Raw genomic sequence first — 11,854 nt, forward strand, 5'->3', positions numbered from 1 at the left:
ATTATGTGCAAACATTTACAAGCATGCTGAAGAAATCAAGTGGATAATGATAGTATAGGTGAAAGATTGTGAGCAAGTCCAGTATAAGAGGGCTTAAAAAGTATTTAATAATAATGTTATTGTTTTCACGTCCCTCTAACTATTTTTGATGGTTTTTTGAGACGCCAAGGTGCCAGAATTTTGTCCTGCAGGAACTTTTATGTGCCAGTAAATCTACAGACACAAGGCTGTTGTATTTCAGCACCTTCAAATACCACCGGACTGAGCCAGGATTGAACCTGCCAAGTAAAATGCCAAATTGAAGTCAGAAGGCCAGCACCTGAACTGTCTGAGCCACTCACCTGAGATTACGAAAGTACTGAAGTTGAGACTAATTTTGTGAAGGAAAATGATGCTAGTGAAAATACTTTGAATCAAAAACAAATCACTGAAAAAAACAGAGATGTAATTTATCTGTGCTTTACAGACTTCAAATGAAACTATCTGTAGAAAATTCAGATAAGATGGGTTTACCAGTTCACTTAATTGTATGTCTCATTCCCCTTTATGAACCAAACACAGCCACAGTGAAGCTTCAAAATAAAAACTCCCAACAGTTTCAAGTAAAGACTGGAGTCCATTAAGGATGTAATGTGCATCACCGTATGTAAGTTGTGTAGTGTTTATTACTCTAAGTTCTTTACACTTGAAATTACAGAGTGAAATTTCTAAGATGGCAATCGTCTATCTGTAGAAGTTTTGAGAAGATCTCCACGAGTATAAAAAGGAGGCTGGTTAATTAGAAATGTCGCTTCACCAGAAACAAGATAGTACATGAATCAAAGCCTTAGAAATGTGTTGCCGAAAGAGGATATTAATATGTAATTCCTCGAATAACATACTACATACATACATACATACATACATTATTATTACAGACCATTATGCCTTTCAGCGTTCAGTCTTCAAACCTCCGTGAATTTACTAAATGTCCCCACAATCCTCTATTTGAAACTAGTGCCTTGAACAACTCCTTATGCAAATACATTGATCCTGAAACAACTTCAAATAAAAATGTATTTCAATGCCAAGGTCTCCAATCACATCCTGCATTATTTTGAAAATGTTTTATATCAAGAAAATAGCCTACAAAAGTTGAATGTGCTGGAGAGAACCAGATAACATGATAATGCAGATGTCCACCAACCCAAGAGAATTGATATAGTGAAAACTTACAAAGAGTTGCCTTCAAAAGTCCACATTGAAGGCTTTGGATAGAGAGGTAAGGGAGAAATTTATTCATCAACATACAGCTTCGTGACAGTCATAAGATGAGGCACAATGAATAACAAGAAGATGGTACTAGTACTTAGAAGAATACTTTTTTTTTTAACAACTTCATAGTGGAGAGGATGTTGGAAATCCAGCCATTAAAGCTATACAGTTCAACAATTTTGTTTATATTCACAGAAATTTACATAGGCCAGGGTGCAAAATCAGAAAGAAATGGTGGAGGGAAAGGAACGTAGGGCAGTACCTGGCAGGGGAGTGGGTATAAAATTCCCCTGTAAGTAAATTACCCTCTACCGGGTGAGTTGGCCATGTGGTCAGGGGCAAGCAGCTGTGAGCTTGCATCCTGGAGATAGTGAGTTCGAATCCCACTGTCGGCAGCCCTGAAGATGGTTTTCCGTGTTTTCCCATTTTCACACCAGGCAAATGCTGGGGCTGTACCTTGATTAAGGTCACAGCCACTTCCTTCCAACTTCTAGGCCTTTCCTATCCCATCGTCGCCATAAGACCTATCTGTGTCAGTGCGACGTAAAGCAACTAGCAAAAATTACCCTCTCTCCAGAAAAATGTACATTTTAAATCTTTTTGTTTGGATTTTGTTGTCATAACAAGAATGATAAACATTAGAAAGTTATTCCAATCAGCTGAAAAGTTTGAGAGACTGTCCCTTTCTTAAGAAAGGCCAGACAAGGCGCATTTTGACCTGATTTGTTGCTTTATTAGTGGAATCTTCCTCTACCAGGGCTAAGTGCTGACTGAACATATCTGTCGGTTTGTACACAGCGTAAGTGAATATTGTCCTATTGATACCCATCAGAAACACATGCTCTCCAAGTAGTAGAGGAGTGGTGTAAGCTCGAGCTACTTAGAGCAATGACAAGGGAGGAGAGCTTCAAGTAATTTACATTTTTGCCCAGGTTTCAGATGGACTTGTCAGAGTGAAACATGAACAATAGGCTGCAGGTCAAGATTGCCACTGCTGCGTTATTTTATTGTTCAAGGTCAGGCAGTCATTTTAATTATTGCTGATGTTTTTATGAAAATATGCACTGTAAAAATCATTAATTTCAGTAATCAGTTATGTTTTCTACATTTTCCTCATTATTTTATAATGAAAGAAATCCCCCTCCCCCCAAGCAATTTTACTTGGGGGGAACCTTTGAGATAAAATTGTTGGTGGGGGGGAAATCCCTCCCTTCTCCCCTGTGATTTCACACCCTGACATAGGCTGTTTTTCATCTTATACTGAATGAAAATCTCATTTCAAACATAGTTCTCACAAATGATGACAACATTTCTGGAGATGGTCAGTAGTATGTCAGAGAGAACCCCGTGACATGGCATGGGAATGTTGTGTGCTGGATCAGCTGTCATATTTTTGGATGTACAGTAGATCATGTTGTTACATATTTCTTTTGATTTATTGGACCTCTTTATCTCACCTGTGGATCAAGTGAAAGGGTGCATTATCTGTACCCCCTGCATGTTGTAAGAGGCTACTTAGAGGGAACAACCAGAGAATCTGTATTCACTTTCTTGTCTTCTAAGCCCAAAAACATATCTATGACTAGCTGATCTACCCATGTTTCGCAACAGGATTCTCAGAAAGACTGACTGTGTGGTTTTTCTGAGGTCAACATATGTCATTACAAAAATGACAGTAGGAACATAGCAATTAAAAGCAATGTTATCATATAAAATACTTGATCAAACAAAAATCTGCATATTTTCTCACTTTTAACCAACAGTACTACGGTGTCAATCTAACAGTCCAAAGTTCCAGAGCTGGAAGAATGACCAGGCCGCATACAGCCATGAACACTCCTCTGCAATTATTCCATTAAATATGCACACTGCTCATTCCAATCAGTGCCTCAGAGTAAGGATTGAATAGCTTGAATGATATCATGAACCAGTGTGTTACGTACCAGTAGTATCAGAAAATTTATGAACCAGAGGAATGGTGTGCTAAAGAAGAAAGTTATACCTTATTTAAGGCCAAGCCTGCTTCTTTCACACTCCTAGCCTTTTCCTAACCTATTGTCGCCATAAGACCTATCTGTGTCAGTGTGACGTAAGGTAAATTTAAAAAAATACTCGGTATGCAGTAGTAATCCTATCTATATGAGATGAGTGGCAACAGAAGACACTAAGCGCATCACAACAAACAATGGTCAATGTAATGTTATTGTTGATCAATTGCATGAGCTTTCTATATTGTAGGCCTTCACATTTAGTTTTCTTTCGACTCTGTGTTATTAGGGTGTCTTATAAAATGATTTATAGTGTAGGCTGTAGTTCCTTATTCTCTGACTTTACATACCGATTTTCATTAAATTCTGTTTACCTATTTTCTTCTGACTTGGCACTGATATGGACTTCGTAAATAAAATCCAAATTCATTAATATCTCTGTGATCATAGCTGGTACAGTAACAATGTATAAGACATAAATGATAGGAAATTTAATACCATATAACTTTTGTAACGTAAGGTAAAGTTATATAGGACGACTAATAACATAAATATTTGAGAATTAAATTTTAGGCCTTTCCCTAAACTACCATTTCACTCAGCGTGAATAAAATTATTTATGGCCTAGATTATAGAGACTTATTCCCCAACTTTGCATACCGATTTGAGAATGAAATTTTAGGCCTTCCCCTAAACTACCATTTCACTTAGCATAAATAAAATGATTTATGGCCTGGATTATTAGAGACTTATTCCCCAACTTTGCATACTGATTTTCATTACATTCTCTTCGGCTGTTTTCTCGTGATGCGTGTACAGACAGACAGACAGACAGACAGACAGACAGACAGACAGACAGATAGACAGACAGACAGACAGACAGACAGACAGACAGACAGAAATTACGGAAAATTAAAAAGTGCATTTCCTTGTTTCTGTGGACACGACTGATACAGAAATACAATCCTTTTTAAATTCTGAGCAAAGTACAGACAAAACTCTTATTTTATATGTATAGATTCTCTGCTTTTCCATGTAGTGGAGAAATTTACACATATCTTTTTTAGCTGCTGATCACTTTGAATTAATTTATTTTTGTGACTATAACATTTTTACAATGCAAAAAGCTCCTTTTGTTCAAAATCACTTACCTCTTTACAAGTTTAAAGGATTTCTGTGCTTACATGGCTAATGATGATCATCTTTATCATCATCACATCACCTATGGTTTCATCGTTTTCTCTAACATGACCAGTACTTAGAACCAAACATGTACTTTTCAGTTCAATTATTTGTCTCATTCATCAGATCTTCTCAGAACAAATGTTCTTTAACAAATATCTTACTTTTAATCTTGGTTGAATAAACTATTCTCAATGGATGTTCACATCTTTTCCCTCTTTTAGTTCATAAAAATAGTAGGATTCTACTAGCTTATGTGTAAACATTTCTAGACAGCTTTGCTATTTGTAATTACTGTAGATCAAACCTATAAAAATACAAATCACATTATTAGTCATATGCATGACAAAATGCTTTCTTGCAAACTGAACTTCAAGTTAGTAAGAAAAAAATCACTTGATTCCTCACCCTCATCCATAAATTATCTCATAAAGAATATGTTCTGCTATCAATGCAATTTTTCTGATTTATAGGATGTAGCTACGCATATGTTGCCAAAAGTACTGTGGGATGAACTTCCAAAACCACAACGGAAGATCAGCAGACTGCGAACTATAGGTCACCAGATAAGGTAATATCTCTTAATATTCACAGATGCCAATAGTTAGCTAGATCAGAATTTCTCTTTATCTTACCATTTGCAAGAAATAAATAATGAATTGTGTAATTTCATCACACTTTTTATCATAATTTACAAGCAAAACAAATCAAATCAAAAATCTTACTTCTGGGAAAAGAAGGTTTTAAAAAGTCTTTAATTGACAATATCTGTTCTCAGAATAAGAATGTTTAAACCTATGCAATGGTTTTTTAAATTCCTCTAGAATAATGCAGTAGGGCAGTGTGAAAATGTAAAAACTCAAAAACTAACTTAATATGTTTTGCTTGTAAAGCCACAACATGAATGTGAAAATAGGTTTGTATCTTTCAAGGTGGTAATGAATGGTAAAGATCCTCCTTATTATAACAGAGAAGTAAAGAGCCTAAGAAGAAGGTGGAGGCTGGAAAGAAATAGAGTTTGGCTGTGGAAGTAAGGAGAACTTAGAATTCTCTTTACAGTACTGGTATTAGTCCAAACTTTGTTAAAGTGTATGTAGACATTCCTTCCATGGCAGGATTTTCTTGTTGAAGTCAGCTAGCTGTGCACTAAAAAGTCATTCAGTAAGAGAATTAACTTTCTGGTTTATCAAGATATACAAATTTATATCTTACTAACCACTGTTGCAGAGCAGTTATTTAAATGAACTGACTGTATGTGTATGTATACATATCCTCAGCTTCTTTGAATTAATTACAAAGTAGTTATTTACATCATTTTGAATTTTGCTGAGGAAACTACCTAGTGGAAAAGAGTACACTTTGGTAACTTTCTACATTTGAATTTTTGACTGAACATCAGTGTCTGTACTAAAATGAAATCTTCAGTACATCAGTTCACTTATGTTGCAAATAATGCTAAAATAAGGAATGTTATTACTTACAATTTTTGTAGTTGCAGCCACTTTTCTTAATGCTGATATTCTGTACCAAGTGAGGGGCACTTTGGTACAGGCCTGGGGTACTTTGGTATTGTAACAATTTTTATGATTAAAATATTTAAATTTTATGTTTCTGAAAACTAAAGATTTACAAATCAGATCACAATGTATTCGAAGTCATTCCAAAGTAAAAACAGGGAAGTGTTTTAGGTCATATCTCATGATATTACAAATTATTCAAAAAATCTTGGGAAATATAAGTACAGTATCTTAACGTAACATTGAAAAATATAATCAACTAATATGTGGTCTAACTGATAAACTAAACTAAAATCTAAAATATCACAAAACACAGTTGCTTCTAATAAATATCATCAGTCCTTTTGACAAAATGTAAAGTTTTTATTAAGCCTTCTGGAGGTAATGCTGTTTTTTGGCATTCAGTTTGGTCTGAGATATGGACTCTTAGAAGAAGTCAGATCTAAGAGACGTAACAATGTATCTTTGTTGCCACGAGCTCCAGTTTAAAGATATGGATTTTGCCATTGCGCAGCAACAGGAAGATGACTGCTACAAGGCCTGTCATTTAAAAAATCCATCTCTTTGTACTTTTTCCACACCTTAATACATGCCGAGATCCCAATACCAAATGTCATGAATGCAGATGTACGAGCTGAATCTTTGATGTTCTTTTACTTCAAGCAGCTTATGAACAATGTCTTCAATATCAACATTTGAAACACTCTGTTTCTCATGGAAAACAAGTTACCAAAACTCATGATTTACAACTTTTCCTACCACGTCTGCACTTCACAGAAATATAATGTGCTAAATTTCACTAGCACATAATCGCTGATAGAAACATTACATTTCCCGGTACCAGGGTCAAGTACAGACACAAATGTATAATCACTCTCTTCATTTTCATTAATTTCATTAATCACTTCTGTGCAATAGAAGTAAAGGACTCTAAAGATGAGTCACTGTGGAAGGATGCATCATCTGAATATTTTTTATCACCTCATATAGATTTTATTTCCTTTACCACTAACTTCTTGCTTTGACAGATCATTTTAATGTTTGGCTTCTAACACCTCCCATTCTTGAATTTTGTCCTTTTCTGGGGTCTCAGTAAGAATCCTTGACATAAAATTTACTCATCTGGGTCTCTCAGATCTGGGCTGGTGCATGCAGAATTTGACTGCTAAAATGATAGCTGTGATTTTTGTGATAGTATATATGGCCAATAAAGGATCAATTTAACCAGTGAAATTCTGAACTTTGTATAATATATTCCTATGAAATAAATCTTAACTACTGAAAATAAATCCTGTAAAAATTTGTTAAGAGATGAAATCAGTTGCAGATGATCTTCAATTTGTTAACTTGAGCAACCAGAAAGTATAAAATTCATCCCTGCAGCTCCTTTCATCATATATCCATTCTATGCAGATGTTAAAAGGAATCTGAAAGGGCATTACCCGGGAGGAATATCAGTGATCATAAAAGACGAAACATGCAAGCAGGTAGAGCTATGGGAATTAGGATGTGAGGAAATGATTTGGGTAAAAGTAAAGAAAGGAAATCAGAGTGGGAGAGAGATTTTCATTGGTTTTTGGTTACAACCATCCATCGGGGTCCCCGTTTGAGAAGAAAAACTTCTTTGAAGATCCTATTGATGTTGTAAACCAGATTAAATTAGGAAATGAAGGAGCGGGAATAATTATAATGGGTGATTTCAACGCAAGGGTTGGTGTAAATAATCCATTATACAATAAAGAAATTGATGAAATATTAATACAAGGAAGGAGAAGCAAAGACAAAGAGTGTAACAAAAATGGAGAGAAACTACTGGAAATGTGTGCGATAGAGGAATTGTACATTTTTTATGGGGGCTGGTCGGGGGGGCGAATCAGGTAACTTAACATACATAGTCGAGTCTGGAGGGAGTGTTATAGACTTGGTGTTGGCATCTAGGGAGGCTTTAACTTATGTTAAGGACATTCAGGTAAAAAATTGGACAGCATCTCATCATTTACCAGTTGCTATTTGATTATTTGATTACTGAGAGACGAAGGTAAACAAGAAGGAAAACAACATTTTAACTATGAACAGAGAAAATTAGTAAGATACAGATGGAGTGAGGAACAGAGAGACGAATTTAGGGACTACTATAGGTGTAAAACTTTTGAAATATGAAGATAGGTATTGAGTACATGATAGAGGATAATAACATAGATGAAGCAATAAGAATGCTTGAAAGATCAATAGAAGTAGCTGGTAAAAAAAAATTGTTGTGAGTAAGAGAAGGCAGTGTAAACAAAACATATGGTACACTGATAAGTGTAAAGAAAAGAAAAATCAAATGATGAAGGCATTGAAAATGTACCGAAATGAGTGATCTCAGGATTTACGAGCAGATTTTTGTAAAAAGAGGAAAGAATACAAAGATTTAATGAGTGAAAACAAAAGGAACTGGCAGGCCAAAGAGGCAAAATTATTCCATAAGTACTGTAAAGAAAATGAAACTAAGAAAGTATGGAAAAGAATTAGTGCAATATGTAAAGATTATAAAAGCTGTAATCAAGTAAGCATATGCAGTGAGGAGTGGTTAACATATTTTAAGGGGTTATTAGGGGGTAAAGACACATGGGAAAGGAAAAGAAATAAGACTAGTATACTGAGACATGTGGAGTTTACTCTGCTCTACTAGACGATATAATAACCACAGATGAGGTACTACATACATTGAAAAAACGGAAGGGAGGAAAATCAGGTGCTGCCAATGGAATTACGTATGAATTTTGGAAAGAGATAGGGAATAACAGCCAGATGCTAGAAATAATAACTAAAATATTTAACAAAATCTTTGATGGGAGAAAAATTCCAAGATGTTTGCAAGAAGGAGTAAATTGCCCGATATATAAAAGAAAGGGGGAAAGATCGAATACGAATAACTCTAGGGGTATTACCTTGTTGGATACACTCAGTAAGATTTACACCGGTATTTTAGCAAAAAGAATCATGAAATGGGCTGAACATTACTCTATATTCTCAGTGTACTAGTCAGGATTTAGGAAAGGAATGAGAACTACAGATAATATATTTATAATTAAAACAATAATAGATAAATACATAAGGAGGGAAGGAGGTAGATTATATATTGCAGCAATAGACTTGCATAAAGCCTTTGATTCAGTTAGCAGACGGGCTGTCGATGCGAAGCTGGCTGGAATAGGGATGTCAAATAAAATGATTAGAGCCATAGAAGAATTATATGCAGAAGTGATATGCTTGATTAAAGTTAAGGAAGATCTAATGGTAGGCAGGATACATTCGAATATTGGACTTAAGCAGGGATATAATCTATCACCAATTTTCTTTTTACTTTTTATTAATGATGTAATGGACTGTCACGGGAAGGAGGATAGGACAAGCCCTTGCTTAAACAACAAAGAAATTCCTGGCCTAGTCTTCGCAGGCGACATCCTTCTGCTCTCACTAATGACAGTCGGTATGCAAAATAGTTTTAAGAAAACAGCCAAACACTGCAGTACATGGAATTTGAAAATAAATATCAAGAAAACAAAAGTAATGGTTTGTAAACGAGGAAATAAATTAAAGAGAAATGAAAGGTGCTGGTGGTTAGAAGGTGTAGAATTAGTTGTAAATAAATTAGAATATCTAGGAATCATAATAACATTGAACAGGATGTGGAAGGAACAAATAAGACATGCCAAATTGAAAGGACTGGTTGCCCTATCAAGTATAAGGTCTTTAGAGAGGAAGATGCCAAATATGGAATATAAGCTACACAAAAATGTTTTTAATGCTTTTGTGATATCAAAAGCACTGAATGGTGCAGAAATATGGGGTATTGAAGTAGATAAAAAAAGAATTAGATGTAATAAGTAATAAATTCTGTAAAATAATAATGGGTCTATCAGAATGCACAGCAAATAGTGGAGCTAGAAGTTTATGTGAATATATCAGCATCCAAGCAGATATAAGCAGGAAAGTAGTAAAATATTGGTTAAGATTAAGAAGGGGAGAGGGGAGGGAAATATTGAACCTAGCATACCAACACCAGATGAAACACCTAGATGATGATTATTGGGTGTCGAAAGTGAAAAGTATGCTAGACAGAATAGGAATGGGAGAATACTGGGATAAAGAGATGAACAGTAAAGAGAAGAGATTCATTAAAAAATTAATGATTACAGTGAGGGACATAGAGAAACAGATGATTAGGGCAGAATGTAAAACAAAAAGAACACTAGCAGAATTTTGTGGAATTATTCAAAATATGTCAATAAGAAAAGAAAGACTCCCAAATAGAGAACTAAGAGGTGCGGTGTGGTGGCTAAAGGGGATATATAAAACTAAGGGACTGAGAGAGAACCATAACGAAAATCATTGTTTATTCTGTGGAGAAATAATGGAAGAGGGTCATCTACTGAGAACATGTCGGGGAACTAATGCACTGAAAACTAAATATTTTGGTGATGAATATAAAATAAAAATAGAAAGAGAGAAGGAATTTTATACAATAGCTAAATTGTTAAATAAAGAATGGAGCACCCCGGGAAGAATAGCTAAGTTTTTTTGTATTTTAAGAAGCATGTGGCAGAAAGAAATGAAAAGAGATTAGCACTAACTAAAAGTACTGTTACTGTTAGTATGTAGGGGAACTGATGTATTGAGAACTAAATATTTTGGTGATGGATATAAATTAAAAGTAGAATGTGGCAAAAGGAGATGAAAAGAGATTAGCACCACTAGTAGGTTTAATTAATATTAAATGTAGTGATATAGAAATTGTTGTATTAAATAAGCTAAGGAAGGGGAAGATACATGTTGTCCTAGACTATATAATATTGTTAACGCCTAGGACAAAATAAATTATATTTAGTATAGTAATAGTCAAATAATTGTGAGAGGGAAATGTAAGTCATGTATCGAATTTAATGAATTGCAATAAAAGAAAGTTTTCTCCCCAGTTTCAGGTGATCTGGAACTGGGAGACGGGAGTATTCTATTCTGTTCTATACAGATGTTAACATCTTCACAGGTCAATTCTTGCATAAAACACATGTCCTTCTAATGGAAAGTGGAGAATGAGACTGCGTTTTCTCAAGTTATCATCTTTGAAAAGTCCCTACTTCCTGTCTTTGGTATTCTTGTCCAAACATCCTTATTGATTTAAAAAAGAGAAAAAGGTCTTTGATTACTTTCAGGCAGAAGCAGTATTTTCATTACTTTAGGAATCAAAAGATAACAATGATTCTTTTTTATGTAACAGGTTCTTACGTCGGCTGGAACTATCCCTCAAGCGTCGGGAGCGTTTGGTGAGCCCCACGGATAGCTGTTGTGATGACGACGACTCTCCACCACTACTGTCCCCTCTGATTTCTTCCAACCTATCTGAAATGCACAAGAGTAGTAGTTTTGGTCAACTACCATCACAGACTACAGCCGAACGTGCGCGTGGATGGAAACGAAGTTCTTCTAATCATAAACATGCAGGTGAACTTTTAATCCCTCATGATGAACAGACTTGGCGAGCAGTGCGGGTGACGAGTAGTAGTGGGCATACAGATTAACAGCAGCATTACACTCTGACCAAAAATAAGTATTGAAGGTTTACTGCTTAATTAACCAGTGATCACTGTAACAACACTTAGCTAGTGGCAGCTAAAATATCTTCTGAATGCTATTTGGTAATTTACCCAACCTAGTATTCAGTTTTGAATATTGTTCAGTTTTTAGATTCAAAATTTGGCATTTATTTTTTAAAGGGGAAGTACAACATGACAACCATACCATATTTAAGATTAAAGAGATAGTATTGTAACTGATTGTGTCCTGTTATGAGTACATCTGGCAGTAAATTACTTCCCTCTACTGGCACATGTACACCACAAAAAGTGAAAATTACCTTCTATTCTATAG

At 35.1% G+C, this 11,854-nt stretch overlaps 1 protein-coding gene across 1 annotated transcript in view; it reads left to right on the forward strand.

Moving 5' to 3' along the window:
• LOC136874512 (uncharacterized) overlaps window positions 1–11,505 on the forward strand; it is a 799,993-nt gene extending 788,488 nt beyond the window's left edge. The window contains exons 22-23 of the mRNA XM_068227822.1: window positions 4,898–4,995; window positions 11,205–11,505. Coding sequence (XP_068083923.1) covers window positions 4,898–4,995; window positions 11,205–11,505 — 399 coding nt within the window. The remainder of the gene's footprint in view (window positions 1–4,897; window positions 4,996–11,204) is intronic.
• Window positions 11,506–11,854: the final 349 nt, after the last annotated feature.

Source organism: Anabrus simplex, chromosome 5 (assembly GCF_040414725.1).
Source record: "Anabrus simplex isolate iqAnaSimp1 chromosome 5, ASM4041472v1, whole genome shotgun sequence".
Taxonomy (NCBI): domain Eukaryota; kingdom Metazoa; phylum Arthropoda; class Insecta; order Orthoptera; family Tettigoniidae; genus Anabrus; species Anabrus simplex.